This window comes from Pristis pectinata, chromosome 10 (genome assembly GCF_009764475.1).
Source record: "Pristis pectinata isolate sPriPec2 chromosome 10, sPriPec2.1.pri, whole genome shotgun sequence".
Lineage (NCBI taxonomy): Eukaryota > Metazoa > Chordata > Chondrichthyes > Rhinopristiformes > Pristidae > Pristis > Pristis pectinata.
Window position 1 is genome coordinate 9,715,651 of NC_067414.1, and position 23,198 is coordinate 9,738,848.

The 23,198-nt window shown below is 39.8% G+C and overlaps 2 protein-coding genes and 1 long non-coding RNA gene across 4 annotated transcripts in view; 1 reads left to right on the plus strand and 2 right to left on the minus strand.

Moving 5' to 3' along the window:
* LOC127574890 (pecanex-like protein 1) overlaps positions 1-5,378 on the plus strand; it is a 207,527-nt gene extending 202,149 nt beyond the window's left edge. The window contains 1 exon segment of the mRNA XM_052024376.1: positions 2,561-5,378. Within this exon segment, the coding sequence (XP_051880336.1) occupies positions 2,561-2,725 (165 nt within the window). The 3' untranslated portion in view covers positions 2,726-5,378.
* The window catches only part of LOC127574917 (uncharacterized), a 792,285-nt gene that overhangs the window by 282,342 nt on the left and 486,745 nt on the right, over positions 1-23,198 (minus strand). The gene's annotated exons all lie outside the window — the stretch shown is intronic.
* ntpcr (nucleoside-triphosphatase, cancer-related) lies at positions 12,084-21,414 on the minus strand. Of its 2 annotated transcripts, none has more exons than XM_052024420.1 (5): positions 21,051-21,414; positions 17,424-17,586; positions 17,224-17,329; positions 16,758-16,967; positions 12,084-16,539 (listed from the first exon to the last, which is right to left on the minus strand). In XM_052024420.1, exons 1-5 carry the CDS (start codon positions 21,082-21,084, stop codon positions 16,459-16,461), a joined length of 594 nt encoding a protein of 197 aa, XP_051880380.1. In that variant the 5' UTR covers positions 21,085-21,414; the 3' UTR covers positions 12,084-16,458. The 2 variants fall into 2 exon arrangements, with proteins under 2 accessions (XP_051880380.1, XP_051880381.1); XM_052024421.1 differs by lacking the exon at positions 21,051-21,414 and adding an exon at positions 20,911-21,045.

The window sequence follows — 23,198 nt, forward strand, 5'->3', positions numbered from 1 at the left end:
AAATTAATTATGGTCTCAAGTTGAAATTGGTAGCTCTTAAAGGAGCAGTAATTAATCTTTGTGTAACATCTCAGTCTCTCTGAAAGACTGTGATGGAACAAATGCCTTTTTTTAATTAACATGTTAATGCTGAAAGTTTAAAATCGTAGAAAGCAAGGATACCATTCGGCCCATCGTATCTGTGCCAGCTAATAAAGGGTTAACTAGCCTAACCCACCTTCAGCTGCAGATCTCAAGTCACAACACGTCAAGTACAAATCCAAGTACAAATGGTATGAGGTTTTCTGCCTCTACTGTCCTTTCAGGCAGTGAGTTCCAGACCCCTACCACCCTCTGGGTGAAAAGGTTTTTCTTCACCTTCCCTCGAATCATACCAATTACTTTAAATCAATGCCCTTTGGTTTTCACCCCTCTGCTAAGGAAATAAGCCTTATTTACTCTCTGAAGGTGCTTTATAATTTTTTATGCCTCAATTAACTGTCCCCTCAGCCTTCTCTGTTCCAAAGAAAACAACACTGTCTACTCCCTATCTTTCCTCATAGCTAAATATTTCCAAGCCTGGCACGACCTTGTACATCTGCCCTGAAATCACATCTTTACTGTAACATGGTGACCAGAACTTTACCCGGTACTCAAGCTGTTGCCTAACTAGTGTTGTGCACAGTTCTAATATAACCTCACTAATAGAGTTATACAGCATGGAAACAGCCCCTTCTGCCCAACTGGTCCATGCCGACCAAGATGCCCCATCCAAGCTGGTCTCATTTGCCAGTGTCTGGCCCATAACCTTCCAAACCTTACCAATCCAAGTATCTGTCCAAATGTCTTTTAAAAGTTGTTATTGTACCTGCCTCAACCACTTCCTCTGGCAGCTCATTCCACATGGCTATCACTCCTTGTGTTAAAAAAAAACAGTTGCCCCCTCGAGTTCCTGTTAAATCTTTCCCCTCTCACCTTAAACCTGTGCTCTCTAGTTTTTGATTCTCCAACCCTGGGGAAGAAGACTGAGTGAATTCACTCTATCTATGCCCCTCGTGATTTTATTCACCTCTCAGTCTCCTCCATTCCAAGGAATAAAGTCCTAGCCTGTCCAACCTCTCCCTGTAACTCAGTCCCTCAAGCCCTGCGGGCATCCTTGTAAATCTTTTCTGCACGCTTTCTAGCTTAATAACATCTTTCCTATCGCAGGGCAACCAAAATTGAACACAATACTCTCAAGTGCAGCCTCACCGGCATCCTGTACAACCGCATCATATCTTATAGTTATGCCTTTTGAACCACCTAAGTGTCCTGCCCTGCCACCTTTAAGGATCTGTGGACATGCACTTCATTCCCCTTTTCCCCCCATGCCTCTCAATATCCTCCTCTTTATTGTGTGTTCTCTTGCCCTTCCACATCTCCTGAAATGCAGCATCTTCCATTTCTCCTGATTGAATTCCATTTGTCACTGTACTGCGTGGCTGACCCGTTCATCTATATCTTCCTGAAATGTAAAACTACCCTCCTCGCAGTCAACCACAAGGCCCATTTTCTAATCACCTAGTAACTGCCTCATCATATCCTCTAATTTTAATTTGAAATCATTAATACATACGACTAAAACCAAGGGACTGAGCCCTCAGGAACCCACAGATAACAGCCTTCAAACCATAAAAAACCATTAACCATTCCTCTTTGCTGAAGGAAAATAACTTGAAGGGGAAAGAATAGGGGAATGGAACTGACTGGATTGTTCTGCTAGGAGCAAAGACTCTATGGGCTGAATGCCCTCCATATGTGTTAACAAGTCAGTGATTCTATAACAGCTGACATACCACAGAACCAACCGAGAGCATTCACTGCTACTTGGAGTAAACCATATTGGGAAAAGATACGGTGGGGAAGAAATTCATCTTTGTTATTGTCACAGATATGGTGAGACTTCTGGTCACTGGTTGTACTCAGCCTAATTTTCACAGACTTCAGTGAAAATGAATGTCAGGAGGGGGGTGAACTGAAGGCAGACACACTCACCCATATCTAGTAGCTGTCACCATGGACAAATTTCACTCACCCAATGTCTACAGGAGAGGAAGATAGTTAGGAAGAATGCCAAGGCTTTGGGGAGGATACAGAATTGTTACAGTGGGTCCAGGGATGAGGGATTTCTCTTACGTAGAAGTGAAGGAGAAACTGAGTTTGTTCTCTTTAGAGAAGATTACAGGGAGATTTATTAGATGTTCGAAATTATGAAGGTAATTATGATAAGGTAGGTAAGGAGGAACCACTTGTGTCAGGAGGGTTCATAGCCATAGGACACAAACTTAAGGCACTTGGCAAAAGAATGAGGAGAGAACTGGCCATTTTTCTTTACATGCTGGGTGGGAATGTACTCCAGCAGGAGAGTGGAAGCAAATTAATTGGTAACTTAGAAAGGAAATATTTATAGAGCTGAGGGGAACAGGAGATACCAATTAGATAATCCTTTCAAAGAGACAGCATAGCTTCAGTGGATTTAATGACCTAGTTCTATGACTCCATACCATGTGGAAAGTGACTAACACTCTTGTTCTTTTTAAAGGGAAGCTCTGATGCCTGGTCTTCTCTGGATGTTATAAGCTCCAGCCAGCTGAAGGACACGGTGCACACAGATGATGCGTTACTCACTCCAAATGCTGACCCGAAGGTGAAAGATGAACAGAGCTCAAAGACATCTCGCTCCGTCCTAGACCAAAATCACCAGTGAACACTTAAGTGTCAACAGGAGGTGCTCAGGTCCTCATAAAGTAGTGGAATCAGTGAAGTGATAGAGAATAAGATATTAAGAGTAAGAAACGTAAGGGAGAGAATTCTCCACCATCCAGGAAAGGAAAGTGGAGCAAACAGAACAACTTAATGGAATTTTTCAGAATCAAATGCTGAAAGTTGCTTTGGATAATGAAGTGGATATAGTTTTATTTTCAACGTCCACAGCTATCCCAGCAGAAACTGAATACTTATTAATAACAGTTGTTCCATGGCTCTTCCGTGGTCATTTTCCTGTTTAAACAGAGTGATTCTTAAATTAATCAGACTTCCTGAATGTTCGAGCTTCCAGAACTGGCGTAGAATCACAGGCTCCTTGCTTCAATCATTTTGACTAACACCTGGAAAAGGTGAAGGGCGATCTCGTGAAAGAAATGACAGAATAAGCTCTAATATATAACCCTGCTATTATAAAATGTTACGTCCCAAATTGGATTAGCAGACCTTATTGTAGAGTTTGGGACCTGGCTTGTAAAATCATTACAGATGAATTTGTGCAGCATTCCATAACTACACATTGAAATTATATACTTTAAGCATGCACAACTTTGGATGGAGAATACTTGGGATGCTGTGCACAATTTTGGATTCCATATTATAAAAAATGGCACTGAGAAAAGTGCAGAAAAGCTTCATACACACAGAAAAGAAGCTTAAGAGTGCCCTGATAAAGCTGTTAAAATTATGAAGGGTTTCATGGGGTAGATGCAGAGAAGATGCTAATATTTTTCAGGGGTCTGAAACTAGGGCCCATAAATAAATCCAGCAGAGAAATGGAGACAAGGTCAGTTCTCCTGAAAGTGGTGACAATGTGGAACCAGGTACTTTAGATACTTGAATAGTCATTGCAGTGAATAGCAGAAGTGCATTTAAAGTGAAATTGAATACATCACTTTACAACCTTAACTTCAGAACCAACCTAATCCCTTCCTAGAACTACCTTGAAACTTACAGAATTATGGTTACTCTTCCCAAAGTGTTCTCCCACCAACACTTCCACTATCTGACCAGTTTCTTTGATTAGGACTATCTGCATATTGTCGCAAAAAATCTTTTTGGATGCACTTAACACACACTGCCCCATCTAAGCCCCTTACATTAGAGCAATCCCAGTCAATATTGGGAAAGTTAAAATCCCCCATTACTATAACTGTGCTGCTCTTACACCTTTCTGCGATTTGCTAACATATCTGTTCCCCAGGCCTTTAGTATAACTCCCAACAAATTGATTGGCTCTCTCTTGTTTCTAAGTTCTACCTATACGGCCTCATTGGACGTTCCCTCCAATATATCCTGTCTACATACTGCTGTGATGTCTCTCTAATCTGCCGTGTAACCCCCCACCCCCCGTCACATTGAGTGCTCCGGGTTCCTCCCGCATACCGAAGACATGCACATTGATAGGTTAATTGGCCACTGTAACTCTCCCTAGTGTGTGGGAGAGTGGTAGAATCTGGGGGAGGTGATGAAAATGTGGGAGAATAATAAAAATTAGGATTAAAGTAGGATTAGCCTTAATGAGTGGTTGATGGCTAAATCACCCCGGCTAAACTGTTGGAGAGGGGAGGAACAGAACCTGGTTGCCTCGGACTCTTTAGCAGAGTCTGTTAGTTATCCACATGTTGTCTGTGTAATGGGGGCTCAGGCTAAAAAGTGAAGAAGTGGACATTTAAAAGAGCAGTGGATGGAATAATGGAATACAAACATGCCAGGGAGGAACAGGAACAGGCCTTTCAGCCCATCGAACCTGACCTGCCACTTAATAATGACCATTCTGATTACAACCTCAGTTCTGCATTCCCATCTATCCATAGTAACCTATCATTTCCTTGCTTTTCAAGAATCTACCTACCTCTGCTTCCAATGTCTTTTGAGGAAAGGTGGAGGAATGAGAACTTGTGCTTGTTTCGTAATGAAACTTTGAAGTTGATTCAACACAGACGTCCTTCTACATGGGTTCACGTGGAGATGTCTCTTAGTTACTCCTTGGATTATCTGGCACTTGTGTTAATTTTGCCATTTATTTAATCTCTGCTGCCTTTAAGAGATTTCTTGTATGCTTATAAGGTGTTGTGAAGATAACATTGCTATTGGCTGTCAGCTTGAGACCAACCTCACCCCAAATCTGGCAACACAGAGAGCTGGGATACACCCATGAAGTTGTCTCATCACTCAATGCACCCCCAATGTTGAAATGGCCTTTTCATGCTGAGAATGGTGACTGGAACAGTTTAATATAACGTCTTTGTCATTATGAGAAGCCCAGCTGAGAGGCTCAGACCCACACTGTCAATCAAGGATAGGCTCAGAATTTTTTAAATCAATATGTAGGTTAGGTTGAAGCCACAATTTATTGATTGTAAATGTTCCTAAGATCTTTTCCTTGGGATTTTGGTTTGATTTGACACCCTTGTATTTGTAAAAAGACAAGGGGATAAGGAGCAAATTTAAAGAAATGTAAGATATAATACTTTCTTAAAAGGATATACTGTAGGTGGGAACCAGTGATCCTCTGAGCCTCCCTGCTTCAGGATTTCTGGCATAGTTCTCCATCGTACCTGATTAGGAAGTTAGTAAGCAGCTTGTTCTTGCAGGCACAAGGGAATCTGGAGCAACAAACAATCTGTTGGAGGAACATAGTAAGTCGAGCAGCATCTGTGGGAGGAAAGGAATTGCCTGCGATTTGACAATTCCTTTCGGCCCACAGATGCTGCTCAACTTACTGAGTTCCTCCAGCAGATTGTTTGTTGCTCCAGCTCATTGTCGCAGCCTGGCTGTTAAAATTGACGGATTCTACTGTTACTGGATACTCTTATCTCTCCCCAGCAGGCAGTAGACATCAAAACCTTTATTTTGTGTTAAATTAACTATAGAAATTAATTTAGAGGCAATCCCCATCCATTGAGAGAACAATCACAGAGAAAGTTAGTGTATTTCATTATCTTCTTAACCAGTCTTGTGGATAAATTGTTTGTTCCACACCTGAATTAATGAATTTGCAACATCCAAATTGGTTTAAGTGTTTATTCAATTATTTGTGAAAGATTGGGCTTTATTTTTACAGGCCGTCCCCAGGTCAGAATCAGAATTATTATCACTGACATATGTCGTGAAATTTGTTGTTTTGCGGCAACAGTACAGTGCAAGACATAAAAATTACTATGAATTACAAAAATAGTGCAAAAGAGGAAAACGAGGTACTGTTCATGTGTTCATGAACCGTTCCGAAATCTGATGACGGAGGAGAAGAAGCTGTTCCTGAAACGTTGAGTGTGGGTCTTCTCCCCAATGGTACCTTCTCCCCGATGGTAGTAACATGAAGAGGGCATCTCCCGGATGGTGAGGGTCCTTAATGATGGATGCCACCTTCTTGGGGCACCGCCTCTTGAAGATGTCCTCGATGGTGGGGAGGGTTGTGCCCATGATGGAGCTGGCTGAGTCTATACCCCTCTGTCCATGGGTCGAATTTGTCCATTAATCAGAAAATACACAAAAATTACTCGTTATAGTAACCATACCTCCACAGAATTGTAATGAATGGCGTTGATGAGGGCCGATTAACATGAACATTTATTTATTGTCTCCCCCACTTAGTTAAAATGGTACAGAATCAGGGTGTCCCACACTCAATGGCTGGTTTTGATGGGTTTGAAGTATCAGTGTTACATTGTTTATATTTTGTTCATAGTATCAATAGAAGCGATTGTCAATTTCCAAAGCAACTCTCTTAAGTGACCTCTCACGGTGAAACTGGCAGCCTGTTTCTTAAGAGGCAGTGGTGTCTGATTACTGTGGGGAGATTGCATGTAAACAGGTTTTTCTTCAAAATCAGCTCTTGTTTGAATTTATGGGAGTTGGTTTGTATGTACGAGGTGTTCCGAAGCTAAGGAGGGTGTCCATAACCCAAAGAGGGCTTTTACAGGGGAATGACTTTCTTTTTCTCTCATTCCCACAAGCAAAATTGAATTCTGTGAATTGGAGGTCTATAAACCATGCTTTCCCAGAATTTTATTATTATTAAAAATAAGGAAACATGGCCATTTTTTGCTTCCTTTGAACAGGCAGAAATAGAGCTTGGTCTGTTCCAACATAATTATGTGATAAATAGCTATGTGATAAATTCCCTGATGAGTTAGGATTAGTTGGTTCGGTGGTATTTTGTTGAAATTCAAATCTTTTTCCAAAGTTTGGTATGTTTCAGTTAGATGTGTTTTGTTAATTTGAGGGTAGTCCCAAGAGAGAGGGAATAGCATGATGGATCTAAATTCCATATCTCAGTAATGCTTACGATAACAATGTTTAAAGAGTATTTAGAAAGACACATGATCAGGTTAGGAATAGAGGGATATGGACCTTGTGCAGGCAGATGAGATTAGTTTAGATTGGCATCATGGTCAGTGGGTTGAAGGACTTGTTCTTGTGCTGTAGTGTTCTATGTACTCATTGAATATAATCGGAACTGTAAATCTTTAATTCATCTTTGGGATATAAGTGTTGCTTTTAAAGCGACTAACCAATAATGTTTGATGACTTAACCTTTTCGATTTAGTTTTTGACAAAACAGTTTAGATTAGCATTTGAATGTGCTGTTTCAGGATGACAGTGTGGAGGATAGCAAACTTGTTAAAGAAGTGCATTGTATCCATTTTACAGAGGATATAATGTGGAAAGTAGCAATTTTTGTACTTCGACACATAAAAATGTAAATAAGAGAAATTATCTTACATCCAGCCCTCCCTCAGTTGTGGAGAAATTTTTGCAATTAATATATATGAAATTCATGATCCGGTATGGAAAAATTAGGAGCATATAGCTTGGATTTGAAAGGACAGGTTATATTTGAATTGTAACAAGATCACGGAGTGAATAGGTCATTGCAAAGGAATGCTGTACGCACACTGGTACCCTGCAGAGAGCTGATCAGAAGGGTCTTAGCCCAGTGGAAAAAAAATTGCTTGTAAACAAAAAATAAAATTGCCTAAACTTACCAGTTTACCAAATGCATCCAGATAGCTTGCCAAATATGGCCATGGTAGTTACATTCATTCGATGTAATGACCTCTTTTAGAGCTGATTCAATTAGCGCATTTGTTCCAGGGAAAACATCCTGCCTGCCACATGAGATACCAGATTTTCAGATAAATTTCCCCTTAGATTTACTATAGCTATTATGGCAAATGGTGCTCAAGGGAGATCAGCTATGCGGATCAATGTATAGCTTGAGATCAGAAAGTAAAAAGGAGCAACTGTTTTTCTTTTTACATTTGTGTGTGGTGCTATGTCCTAAGAATTGCATTTCAACTTGTATAATGATTTCAACATGGTCACGAGAGGATAGCATGAAAACTTACTGCTGATGCTTTTGGAGCACGTGCAAGCAAAAGGGAGAATGCTGGAGGACAAGGATAGAATAGCAGATAGTTGGCAAATGCAATCGAATTCATAAAAATGGAAGGATATCCTAAATGTTAAGACCTGTAAATGTCCAGAGCTGGGTTGTGGCACATTGTTACCTGAATTCTCGTTTTAAAAAACCAAAATGAAATATAAGACAATTAAGATTGAACATTTTAGTATGTACAGATATTGAATACTGAAATAAGAAATAAAATTACATCTAGTTATTAAACTGTCATAAACACATACTGGAACCTTAATACAGAGCTCAAAGGCAAGGAAGTTATGCTAATATCTTTCATAGTTTAGACCATCCCTGGGACACTGTATCCAATTCTGGGCACCAGCCCTTACAGAGGATGTCAAGGCTTTAGAGGTGGTGACATGAGAGGAAACTGGATAGTTGTGTTCTAAATCATGAGAATAAAGGTTTGAGTAAAAAGGAAAAACTTTGAGTGACTGGATTAGTAACCAGGGGCACAGATGTTCACACAGTAAGAAGTTATGGTCTGGAATAGATTGTCTCAAAGGGTGCTGGAAACAGATTCAACAGAAAAAGGAACTGGGTATGATTGAAAAGTGAAAAATTGCAATGCAGATACAAAGTTGAAATTCAATAGAGTATTATGGAGATATGGAGAGATAGCATATTAGAATGGGCTGCTTCAGTTATAGCTAACAGTAATGCAAGTACAGAGGGCTAAGCGCTTTTTAATGCTGTAAACCCTATGATTTTCTGGTTGTGGGAAGGATATAATCCTCTGACTATACCTATCTCAAAGATCAGTGGAGGGTACAGCAAACGATTATATATTGACTACTATTTAACTCCTCACTAAACACCATCCCCCACCTCCACAATTTTGCTTCAGAATTTCCACTCTGTCTTACAATGTGGTCATTTCTCATACTTTATTTATGAACAACATTATTTGCCCACTACTTTGATTCCTATGCCTATAAAAGCAACTTTCTTTATATTGTGCTCTTAATGTAGAAAAAGGTCCCAAGGCACTGAACGCAAGCATAATCAGACAAAAATAGCAGAGCAATTCAACTTTTCTCAGGGTTTTGGCTGATAAAAATTGACATCAATCTTATTCATTTGGCAAAACATGTTGTAGAGCTGTAAAGAACTATGTCAGCTTATAAAGCATGCAGTGCACTATGAAACAGAAAAGATGTCTTCTGCTGGTGAATTAAATCATTATTTCAAACCACTATACATAGCAACATAAATGTTTGGATATCTGAAATTGCTTTGGAAGATACAAAAAAAACCCTAGTGTTTAATCAGGCAATTCATCAGTAATTTCCTTTTAGCTTTATATTTGTGTTTAGCCATATGCAACAATGCTAAATTATTCTTTAGTGACAAGGTCCTTGTTGAATTCTGATTATGAATTGCTATGGTACACTATGCAATTACATCAATTAATCTTATTAGCCTTTTGGACTGTATCAGAATACAGCATAAGTTTAAAATCTGGCCATTTGAGAGAATGTCTAAATACAACCAATTTGCTCATGGATTCAGCAACAGGTTTCAAACTCTAGGAATTTTGAATACATTGAATATTTATGCTTTATTGTAATCGCCATAACAGAAAAGTGATTAGTATCAGAGGCTGGGTTCTTGCATAGAAAATATTGTTTTTGCTAGTTGCCATTCCTTCTTAAATTGATAATTATCATTTTTTTACCTGGTTGACGGCAAATATTTTGGCTTGTTGCAGGAAGCATGTTTTGCTATATTATGGTGCAATACCACTTGAAATAAGTAGTTATTGGTGGTAAAACTTAATTGCCTTTCCAAGGGTCATTTGGACTGCATACAATGTACTCTGGCGGGAATAATACGTAACTGTGTTTTACTTGTTTTGAATATAATACATTCCTGTAGTGAGATTTTACTTCTTGGAAATATGAATCATTTCAAGTTAATTATTTCTTCAAAATGTTGAAATGCAATTTTAATGTAAAACCAAAAATGATACATTTATTGTTATCCTTCCAAAGACAGAAATGGGAAGTTAAGAACTCTCCATTTCATAGTCTAATGATGCATAGGAAAATAAATTAATTGCGCTTTAGGCTATTCACAGATTCCTATACTAAATATAACTGCATGAGGTTGCCTATTGATATATGCTAAATAATAGGCTTATAAATTTACAGCCTTGTTTGTTTAGGTGCAAATTGAAGGTATGAAGATGTTATAGAATTGAAAATAATGTAGTTTAGAAAGATGATAAAAATGTAAAAACTGTACAGTCACTGCGCTAAGAATATATTCTTGAACCATGTGTACACATTTGTGCATCCTCATATGCATGGACATGGGAATATGCAATATAATATCAGGTTTTGGACTTTATTTATGCTAACAAAATGGTGTATATACTTGTAATCTTAATTCAATTGTCTTGGAATCTATATACTTTAAATATCTGGGCATGATGCAGTATGGAATCTTTATATTATTTCAGAAAATTAAATTGCAATTTTTACCTTGTTTGTTGGAAGGATCATTATTTGTATCTGAGTACTACAGTCACTGCCGTAACCTTTGGAGGCAAGGCAATTTTAATGAATTACTTAGAGGTTTCTTTATACATCCATCAGGGTGAAAAGATTAAAACTTCCAACTACAAAATATGAGCATTATTTGGGGACAAGCAGATGATTCACTTTTTAAGCATTCCAGCAAAGAACTGGATTTAAATCTGTGACAACATGGAAACTTAACCTGCCATCAGTATAAAATCAACCGGGTGACCCCTTAGCTAATTTACTCAAGTATTCGCCCTCAACTCCCATCACTGGATAATAAAACTACCAAACTGCTCATTTTGATTTGGTGCACTAATTTAGACTTTCCTGTTTTATCTGACATACATTCATCATGTTGCAGACTATTGTCATTGATAGGCTGCTTATTCCAACATTGTAAGCACACATACTACTCCGGTCAGGAAGGCCTTACTAGTATGACATCCTGGCCCCACTCATTTTTTTTTGTGGCCTGTGGGTTTCACATTTCAGCTAAGGGAGCATTAAGGGTACATTCAATCATTTCAGACAATGGCAGCATTTCCCAGGGTCCATCGGAATCAGTCACCTTGTTTTAGCTAACAGCAGGAATTCACTTAGGTTGGAGCCAGTCTGACATAAAATAAGACATTTTAACTTCAAAGTTACAACACAGTGATACATGGATAAGATTAAGACATCAGCTCCAGCCAGTCATTATGAAAATAGTGATTTTTTGGTTGTGTAGAAAAAAACCTGCAGTATTATCTGAAGAATGTTCTGTTTTGTTGTCTACATACCATTATGTTGGGGTGAACAGATTCCAATCACTTTCAAAGTGAGTGCAATAAATTGTTCAAAGTAGAAGATCCAAGGTGGAAATAATAATGGATGGATTGTATTGGCAAGTGCTCTAAGTGTGCTTGCATGACATTCCTGTCTGATAATTTAGGAGCTGTATGAACAAATGGAAAATTGTAATTCTCCTGACAGCTTCTAGACTTGAGAATTTGTTATCTTGTTTTCCATTTCGGAATGATTATGTACTTGTGTGCGTGGCTTTACATGGAGGCTGTATATTTGGAGAACACTGCAAACTCCAATCTAGTCCCACATCTTTGGTCAGCTGTCAGCATTAAAATAGAACTTTTTTAAGTGGGATAGCAGGAAGACGAATAACATCTTAATTGCCTTCAGTTGAAGCAGAGATACCAGTGCCTTCTGGGCTTTTCTTTCCCATCTTGGATTTCTTTTCTAATTTACTTGCACGTATTATTTTGGGAGGGGCTGAGAGGTGGCAAAGTGGGGAGAAGAGGTGCATCTTTAGTTGAGGAGCTTAATGTGGGCATCAATACAAAGAATGCACAAAATGCGTAACCAAGACAAGATTTCTTTATTAGTCACATGTACATCAAAACACACAGTGAAATGCATCTTTTGCGTAGTGTTCTGAGGGCCGCCCACAAGTGTCGCCACGCTTCCAAGACTTCATCCTTAAACAAGATCATTTTATACCTGTTAAATATCTCCATTTAATTTCACTTTTTAAAAAACTAAAACCTGAGAGAAACAATCAATTAGTATTACAATTTACAAATCACAAAGATGTACAGTTCACATCTTTTCAAATGCAACCATTTGCTATAAAGAATTCACTTGTCCCACTTAACGTGTGATCAGTTGATCACTTTCTGCTTTGAGTAAAATCATGAATTTTAAACAGTTAATGCATTATTTCCAAATTGTGCTGGATAGTGCAAGAGCAATGTGTCGTTTTAGCCCTGAAACTTTACTCAGGTTGATAACCTCTTCAGGTGATCCAAGATACTTTACAGCCAATTAATTACTACTGAACTATAGCCAATTGTTAGGTAAGCAAATACAGTGCCATTTCAGTCTCCTCATGCCAGCAAGGTCAGTTACTGCTTCAAGCTGTTGGCCTCCTCTCCTTCCCAATAGTCTTTAACACTTTAAATGGATAATCCTCAACATAATAAGAGGTTAATAAAGGTGACATTCTTTAAGATTGCCATCTTTTTAAAATCTTAATTGGACTCAGTACAGAGTGTAGCAGTTGTAGTAGATAGTCCAATACAAAAAAGGCTGATGGCAAATATATTAGAATGCTGCTCAAAGGTACAGGTAGCCCTCAGGCCACTTGCATTCACCAAACTCTGGCACTCTGGTCCTTGAAACCAGAATATCTTAGACACTTTTGTTTTATTTACTGGATTAATCTAAATTTTCTGGATGGGAAAGGCTGCTTTAACTACCATTGCTTCATTTGCAAATAGAGGCCAAAGTCGAACAGCAAGATCTTTGAATATCTGTAGTCTGATGGGTTTGTTAAGAGCATGGATTCCAATGTTGTATCTCATTCTCATGGTATGCAGCTGAGCAGCCTGAGAAAGTACTAGAGTGCAAATGCCTAGTTTAAGTTGTTCCAATGTCACAGACAGGCAAGCACACTACCTTTACTCTTTGAACCATAGAACCATACAGCACAAAACAGGCCCTTTGGCCCACCATGTTGTGCTGTCCATCAAACCACCCTCACACTACCTAACCCCTTCCTCCCACATATTCCCCCATCCCACACTCCTCCATATGCCTATCCAACAAGCTCTTGAACCTGTTCAATGTATCTGCCTCCACCACCACCCCAGGCAGCGCATTCCATGCACCAACCACTCTCTGGGTGAAAAACCTCCCCCTGACATCTCCCCTGAACCTCTCACCCCATAACCTTAAAGCCATGCCCTCTCATCTTGAGCATTGGTGCCCTGGGAAGGAGGCGCTGACTGTCTGTCTATTCCTCTCAGTATTTTATATACCTCTGTCTCCTCTCATCCTCCTTTCCAGTGAATAAAGCCCTAGCACCTTAAGCCTCTCCTCATATTCAATACTCTCTAATCCAGGCAGCATCCTGGTAAATCTCCTCTGCACCCTCTCCAACGCCTCCACATCCTTCCTATAATGAGGCGACCAGAACTGAACACAGTACTCTAAGTGTGGCCTAACTAGAGATTTGTAAAGCTGCATCATCACCTCGCAGATCTTAAACTCAATCCCACGACTTATGAAAGCCAACATCCCATTGGCCTTCTTAACTGCTCTTTCCACCTGTGAGGCAACTTTCAATGAACTGTGAATATGAACCCCCAGATCCCTCTGCTCCTCCACACTGCCAAGTACCTTGCCATTCACCCAGTACTCTGCCCTGGAGTTTGTCCTTCCAAAGTGTACCACCTCACACTTCTCCGGATTGAACTCCATCTGCCACTTGTCAGCCCAGCTCTGCATCCTATCAATATCCCTCTGTAAGCTCCGACAGCCCTCCACACTATCCACAACACCGCCTATCTTAGTGTCATCCGCAAACCTACTAACCCAGCCCTCCACCAAGTCATCTATAGATATCACAAAAAGTAGAGGTCCCAGAACCGATCCCTGCGGGACACCACTAGTTACTGCCTTCCAATCTGAGGGCACTCCTTCCACCACAACCCTCTGCTTTCTACATGCAAGCCAATTCCTAATCCACACAGCCAAGCTTCCTTGGATCCCTTGGCCTCTGACCTTCTGAAAAAGCCTACCATGAGGAACCTTATCAAACGCCTTACTAACATCCATGCAAACCACATCCACCGCACTGCCCTCATCAATCTTCCTGGTCACCTCCTCAAAGAACTCTATCAGGCTTGTGAGGCAAGATCTTCCCTTCACAAAGCCATGCTGGCTGTCCCTAATCAGTCCATAAATCCTATTCCTTAGAATCCTTTCCAACAGCTTACCCACCACAGACGTGAGACTCACCGGTCTATAATTCCCTGGCCTATCCCAATTACCTTTTTTTGAACAAGGGAACAACATTCGCAACCCTCCAATCCTCTGGCACCATCCCCGTGGACAACGAGGACTCAAAGATCCTTACCAGCGGTTCAACAATCTCCTCCCTAGCCTCTCGAAGCAGCCTGGGGAAAATCCCGTCAGGCCCTGGAGATTTATCTGTCTTAATATTATTTAACAACTTCAACACATTTGGAGTACTGACAGGACAAATCAGTTTGCACGTTAAAGATAGATAGGTGCAGTTCCGGGAATGCAGATTATCAAACAACCCTTGGTAGTTCTGAAACTGAAGACCACCAAAGATATATTAATCACATCAATAGGGTGGTAAAGAAGGCATATGGCATGCTTGCCTTTATTAGTCAAAGGCATTAAGTTCAAGAGTCAGGAAGTGATCTTACAACTTTAAAACTCTAATCGGGCTGCATCTGGAGTACTGCATTCAATTCTGATTGCCCCATTATAGGAAGGATGTGAAGGCTATGGAGAGGGTGCAGAAGAGATTTAGCAGGATGCTGCCCAGATTAGAGGGTATGTGCTACAAGGAGAGGTTGGATAAACCAGAGTTTTCCCTGGAGCAGTGGAGGCTGAAGTCATAAGCTTCTATCAGACCTGATAGAAGCTTATGACTTTCCTGGGGAAAAGATAGTGGCCAAATACTCAATCTGTACCTCTAATCTAGTTCTTCAGGGCATGCATTTAAGGTGAGAGGGGGCAAGTTCAAAGGAGATGTGTGGGGCAGATTTTTTTTTGACACAGAGCAGCAGGTGCTTGGAATGCACTGCCAAGGGTGGTGATGGAGGCATTTAAGAGGTTCTTAGGCACATGAATATGCAGCAGAGAATGGAGGGATACTGACCATGTGCAGGCAGAAGGGATTGGGTGTCATTAGTTTAATTAATTCAGCACAACATCATGGGCCGAAGGGCCTGTTCCTGTGCTGTTCTAATCAGCCTTATGGACCAAGAGCAAGGGTTTCATGATGGAACTGTGTCACTCACATATCAGATCTTTGTGCCCCTCCCTTTCACCACTGATCCACAACTCAGCATAAATCCTGTCCTGATTTTCTGTAAATTCAGAGCTTACAATGTCATAATGACACACTTCACTGAACACAATATATTGTGTGGATGAATATCTTTTATCCAGTAACCAGACTCTTGTCAGTATTGAGATTCCTAATTATTCCTTGCCCATGAATAAGAGGAAAATGGATGGATTAGCTATGTTGGCACATCATTGTGGGCGAAGGGCTTGTTCTGTTCTATGTGACTGATTTTTGGTTCACTCTCATCTTTGTTGTAGGATTACGAGTTTCAATAGATTAACAGCAGAGCAACACCAACAGACATGCAGACTCAAAGAGACATTTTAATCAATAACTCAAACCACTTCCAGGAATTTATTCACATACCAGGATTGGATGACAGGAGCAATCTTAATACAGAATTCAAAGAGCAGCAGAATCTCTTCTATTTAGTAATTACCTGAAATACTGAAAACTGATGAACTTTCTCATTTATCTTTATTTCAAATAATTTCCTGGTGAAGGACTAGTCTTCATCACGCTGAGATCCCTTGCTATACAGGCATAATGATCAACAAGACAAATGACAACACATTCCTGTAACGATTCAACTACCATCTTAAAACATGTACATAAATCAGGGGGTAAACAAAAATAACCACTTTTATATACAAGAGGAAATTATCACGGTACCTTGGAAGCTGAAAGAGCAACTTGAAGTATTTTTAATCCATAAGCATTACTGAAAAGTTGGTTTTGAAACAAAACAGAAACTCTGAAGCATAAAACAGAATTATGGCTAATCAAAAAGCACATACATCCTTTAATTATCACAATCCAAATCTCAGGTTCTTGATGATACTTCAGTTTCCATTCAACTTTCTGCAGTCTTGCACTGTTGCAATAATCTCTTGAACAATACTGTTCCTATTATCCTTTGTAATCTAGAAAAATAATTATTGTTTAGTATATATAACATTCCAAGCCATCTCAAAACCTGGGAGTACAGCAGAAAGTATGGAAAAGTTCTTATTAATCAAAATTTCTCATTGTGATGTATTCCAGTATAGAGGTATATTTTGAAAATACTTATATTTTACTGTTTATTATTGTATAGTTTCTACAGTACTCAAATTTCAAATGTCAATATTCATGTACTTACATTGAAGATTTTAACATCCCTTCTGCTTCTGATATCTTCCACAAGACCCAAAGGTTTTCCCTTTGGGACCGGAATTGTTCCGAGTATAGTGGCAGCAGTTCCATCTAGGATTTGACGTACAGCCTGGATAAAGGGTTCACTAAAGAGCTCCATTTTTCCTATCTCATCTATCACATACACCTTTTTCTCTTTGTCATCTTTGCCATTAACCTGCAAGAGTTATAGTGAAAGAAACAAATTAGAGTGCTACCCTGTTAACCTATTGATTTCTCTAATGGCACTAATAAGGTTCATATTTCCAAACAGCAATTTTTTCCAACTGTCCCAACAAATCATTAATTTCTTCTAATTAAATCTGAATCTACATTAGAGTTGATCTATTTGTCAAGTGTTGTACATCCACATTGTTGCAACCAATGGAAAACAAATAGCAGTGAATAATTCAATAACAAAATTCACCACCTACATTTGTGAGAAGTGGTAGAGCCAGACGTTCGAATGACGGAAGATCCACTGCATATTGACCAACTCTGTATTCACATCTCCCACTATTCAAAGTACCTGCATCATTCCTAGGGGACAAGAAAATAGAACTTTTAAAAATGAATAAACATGTTACCCTTAAAAAAATACTTTAATAGTTTGAAGAATGAAAACAATTTATACCTAGTTCTGGACAAAGTTCCTCGCTTACCAGATACTGTAACAACATCAAATCCAATTCTTCTTCCATTTTTCCTGACTTCTTCAGTATAAAATCCATCAATTGGAACCCCAGAAGATTTCAAGACATCTATGGTTTTGTGAATTAAGGTTGTTTTACCAACACCTAGTGAAAAGTGAAACAATATCTTCTGGTTATATTGAATGCCCAATTAGTATTAGATGTGAAGTAAAGTAAAAACTTTGTCAATTAAATTTTTACTACATTCCCCATTCTTTAGATTTTCATCTCCCTTGGCAACTCCCCAGTCCTAGGAAAACATGATGTACCCAATGCCATTCTATAATTGAGTAGTTTTTTTCTTTTTCTTTTCTCAGTAACAGTGGTTTCTCCAGCACTCAGTACCTTCCTTGGTGGCTCTATGACATAAAGAATTCATCACATGAAAGCTCTTTTCCGTGAGAATACTAAATATAACTTTGACATAGTTATTACAACTTCTGGCAGTGGTTTTGAAAAATGAAAAGAAAAATCTCTCAAATTACTAGCAAATCATTTCCATTAAATAAAAAAATTATACCTTCCTTAAAAAAGCAATAACCTTTTTACAGTCCACTCCATCATACATTAAAGGATAAAATAATTAGCTGAGTTTAACATCAAAGATAAACCTTAGCACCATTTCAATCACAGAGCACCTTCAAAGGAAAACCCACATCCTGCAAAATACTAGAAGACTTAACATTTCCCTAATTAAAACTGAAAACTACACTTTATTCTCCCATTTTCTCAAATAATTTACAGGATTTAGACAGCTAGCACTCTATTAACACAGCATCAGGTTAAATAAATGCAAAAAAGAATGCCTTGCGTATGGGTTTTCATTGAATTTTTGAATCTTGCTGTGCATTTTTCTATAGCTAGAGGTCCAGAAACTCATGATGTGTTTCAATCCCCAGCTGTTTACTCTTACTACTCTTTAACTAAGCTTTTGCTTGCCAGACTATTGTTTATTTCTTTGATTCTGTATAAATCTTTGATTCTGTATAAATCTTTGATTACACTTCCATGAAAAATCTTGGGACAATTTATTATATATGTAAACAGCTTTTTGTGTTATTTATGATGAATAGTATCTTTTCAAGACATTAATTATTTCTTACACAATCACTACCTAACTATAGAAACTATAAGAATCAGCTAAGGGAACACATTCACAGGCATTAGCTCACATCACTCTGATTTGCTTACCACTATTTTATTCCTTCAATAATAAAGGTACTGTATATGTCCAAGTTTACAGTACCCAAAGTTTAATGGGAGCATCATCAAAATTTGAGACAAGCCACATAAGGCTCATCTTCCCTATTCGAGTCAGATGACCAAATGATTGGTCAAAATGGTTGGTCTAAAGGAGCAACTTAAAGACAAAAGGAGGCAAGGTGATTTGAGATGGGTATTTTAGAACTTTGAGCTTAAGCAGCCAAAGGGGCAACCACAACTATTTAAGTTATTAAAATCAGATATATACAAGAGCCCAGATTTGAAGAACAGAGATCCTAAAGTTGTATGAGCTAGAGACAGAGCTCCTGGCCTCCAAATTACTATTTCCACTAGTTATTATCTGCATGTGCTTTCACTTCCATCTTGCTGTTGTTATCTGCATGTGCTTTCAATGGAACAATGTAACTAACATGTGACAGTAAAGTATTACATAGTTTCCATTATGAAGGTAGTTAAAGGCATTTAAACATAAGGGTCAAATGCATGTATTTGACATCTGGACTGAATCACATTCCCAGTCCAAACATCCACTTGAATATTATATTTGGTTTTGACTTCCAACAAATACATTAATATTATAAAATTTAAAAAGTCTTGTTACATGCTCCCTGTTCAACCTCCTGATAACAATACATGATAACATGATATAAACACATTTCTCACTCCCTTGTAGATTCCTCACAGCTGCAGATCAGAACCCAAAATGTTGGTACACATTGCAAACAAGTAATGAAAACACATTTGGTATCTTTTTTCTTGTCATCATGGCTCTGTTGCTAGCATTCATCTCTGAGTCAGAGTAGCAGATTCAAGTCAAGTTTCTGAGGCTTAACCATAAAAATCTAGGCTGACAATGCAATACTGTGGGACTGCTGCATCGTTGGAGGTGCTGCCTTTGGAATAAGACAAATAGAGGCCCTAGCTTCTCACTTAGGTGGCCTCAAACGATCCCATATCACTTTGCTGAAGAAGAATAGGGGAGTTATATCTACATTATTTATCCCTTAAAGAAATCTAATGAAACAAATTTTGTGGTCATTATCACACTGCTGTTTGCATACTAGCTGCCATATTTTCTACAGTGACTACACCTCAAAAGAGCCTCGTGCTGGAAGATGCTTTAGGGGCTTCCAGAGGTTATGAGAATTGCTACAAAATTGCAAGTGGGTTTAAAATACTTCTACTGGCAACAATGAAGTGGAGGTGGGGCAGGCACATGACTGGGTTCACAGTTAATTGCACAGCAAACGGGGACCTTGCTCAGAAAAGTCTATTTAACAGAGGAAAATGCAAGATGTAGATTTGCAACACAGATTATATGCATAAAATTATCAGACTTGATTGAGAGAGAGCATTATTAAATCATCTATGCCACCTAGGAATTGATTACTTATCTTTAAAAAAAGGTAAAAACGTTGTTGGGAATGAATTAAAAGTGCAACTGGAGGAAAAATGTGCATTCCTACAAAACAACTTGTCCTGAATTTTGTTTTTGCTTTTTCAGGATGCATGCAAAGGATGGACAATATTGACTTTTCATTGCCAGCAAGACCTACATTTATTGTTCATCCCCAAGTGCCTTTCAAAAAAATGTGGTCAATTCATAAAAGTGTTAAGTGTTATTCATTAAGTGTTAAAAATGGAGTTAGAAGGGGAAAAAATCTCTTCCTATATATAAAAAAATAAGATTCATTCATCCTACCAACGTTAGTTAGTCTATTCTCATATGCACCAGGGTGCAATGAAATTCCCTGCTCAGGCGAAGTTCAGAGTAAACAGTACTCATGGTAAATAATAAATATAACAATAAATACAGCAACGGGCACAAAACAACACAATGGTGCAAAGGTAGTGCTGCAATCTGAAGTAGTGCGAAAACAAATACTAAAGTGACAATAATGAACGCCCCCCCCAAAAAAAAACCGACATAACTGGAGAAGGAAAATGTTAAGATTAACTATAACATAGAGCAGGACCTAGTTTCCCCCAGGGGTTATAATACTCGCATTAAACTGGGTTTATCTCAGTCTGCTCTGAAACAAGGGCACAGCGGCTCTCCTACAAATAGCATTGCCCCAGGATGGTGAAAGCGTTGCCTGAGCTGGAGTTTGGGGGGCAGGGGTAACCAAGGTCATAAATTTTACTGCGTCGCCTTCAAATAAAGTACTTTGATGCCTTGAAACTGGAGGAGCGCCGCAGCCAAACCTGAACACATCAAAGTCGCGCAACCAGCACTGAGGGGAGGGTTGGAAAAGATCCGGATTGGGATCGGGCCGGTGCTTTAATTTCTGTTCTCAGACATACACGGAGCGGAGCGCCGGTACTCGCACCGCAGCCGACGGTACCTGGCAGGCCCGTCAGGAAAACGTGTCGCCGCATCGTCAACACCTCGCCGACGCCTACGCAACGTCAACGGTCGCCGCGATGTCACCTGACTCCGGAGCCCGCCGCGTGACGTCACCCGACTGCGGTGGGGCGGGCAGCGAACGACCGCCTCCCCGGCGGTTGGGAGTGCGCCTGCGCAGCTGCGGCCCTCGGTTTGCCTGCCATCTCCATCCGTGGGTGAAGGGTGTGTACAATCCCATAACCGTCCGTCAAACGGCCACTCTACACCAATAGCTTGCTTCATTCACTTCTCCTTCCCCTCCCAAATCCTGTGTCCTCATGTGAAAGGCGTTGGCTGGAATCTCCATTCAAGATATTTATTTATTAGTCACATGTACATGGAAACACACAGCGAAATGTGTCTTCTTACCTTACTGAGAGTGTTCTGGGGGCAGCCCGCAAGTGTCGCCACGCTTCCAGCGCCAACATAGCACGCCCACAACTTCCGAACCCGTACATCTTTGGAATGTGGGAGGAAACCGGAGCACCCGGAGGAAACCCACGCAGACACGGGGAGAACTTACAAACTCCTTACAGACAGCAGCCGGATTTGAACCCGGGTTGTTGGCGCTGCAATAACGTATGCTGTCTGACCTGCTGAGTTCCTCCAGTGTGTCGTGTGTTGGGCCGGAATCATTGACTCTTCCTCTCAAATATTCACTCCCTAGTCTGCCGAGTGTGTCCAGCATTGCTGGATTTATTTTACACTCTCCTCGGGACACTATCCTCTCTCGCCAAGAAAGGCATATCCAAGGAAAGGCCTATTTGCTGCAAATGGCACCAAGACCTTGTGGGATGTCTTCTTCAGCAGGCTGATCCTGTATGAAGGCAATGAGAGCTTGTAGTGACCAAGCTCTGTACTTAACAAGAGCACAAACTAAATTGGTCGACACACAAGAGACTACAGATGCTGGAATCTGGAACTAACTTAGTGCACTGGACCAATACTCTCAGGTTGTCAAAGCTGCATGTTTCTGCAACTCCAAAAAGCTGATTAAAATTGGGAAAGGTTAGTGTGTCCTTTGTTGAGGGAGACCAGTCAGGTTTTTTTTACTCATGGAGGGTTTTGTGATGAATAACACTTTAAACCCAAAGAATAAACCACAATATGAACCTTACAGTAAGTTCATAAAGGAGGTTAATCACAGTATATTAAAATTTCCCAACTCACAAATGTACGTCTGCAGTGGTTTGGTATTCTACGTTCAGATATGGAATATTGTAACCCGTTCTCATTTTTATTGATCCATTTAATACATAGTTCTTAAGAGAGCCTGGCTATCTAACAGGGCCTGATTATATGTCGAGTTTATTTTGGAGTACGTTGAGAGAAAGAGAAAACAAACAAATCTCTAACTTCCCTCATTAATATGTTAACCAGATGGTGATGTAAACATTAGGATCAGCTGAGTGGCCCTGGTTTTACCCCATCAGAAGCTCTTACATGAATGTGAGGAAAATGGTAGGATATGGACATTGTGTAAGCAGAAGCGATTAGTTTAGTTGGGCATTTTATTATTAATGGAATTGGATCGGCACAACATTGTGGGCTGAAGGGCCTGTTCCTGTGGTGTACTATTCTATGCTCTATATTCCCTTTGTCCTATCCCCCTCTCCCCCAGCCTGGCTGCAAGTTAAAACTAACCTGCATTCTCTCTTTACCCGTTCTAGCGAAGGGTCTTTGATCTGAAACATTGACTCTTTTCCTTAGTCCATATACACTGCCCGAGCTGCAGCATTTCCAGTATTTTCTGCTTTATTTCAGGTTTCCAGAATCTGCAGTTTTTTATTGTGCTGACTAGATTTTTGACGTGATAAATTTCTCAAGGATAACGTTGGGATTTCTAAATCTACCATACAAGTTGATTTTAACCATCTAAACCATGAAAGCAGCCAGGGTGTTATAGTATCAATCTAGAGATGCGAGATTCTGCAGATGCTGAAATCTGGAGCAACACACACAAAATGCTGGAGGAACTCAGCAGGTCAGGGAGCATCTATGGAGGGAAATGAACAGTCAATGTTTCCGAGGGTGTCATTTATTGCATCCGGTGCTCCCGGTGCAGCCTCCTCTACATTGGTGAGACGTGACGCAGATTGGGTGACTG

Bases quoted from the DNA above. Each gene is read 5' to 3' on its own strand.
- ntpcr (XM_052024420.1), bottom strand. From the start codon at position 21,084: ATGCGGCGACACGTTTTCCTGACGGGCCTGCCAG. The intron at 16,968-17,223 runs GTAGGTGGTGAA...TAACTCTTGCAG, and splicing joins CTCTACCACTTCTCACAAAT to GTTAATGGCAAAGATGACAA. The intron at 16,540-16,757 runs GTAAGTACATGA...TTATTTTTCTAG, and splicing joins GGGATGTTAAAATCTTCAAT to ATTACAAAGGATAATAGGAA.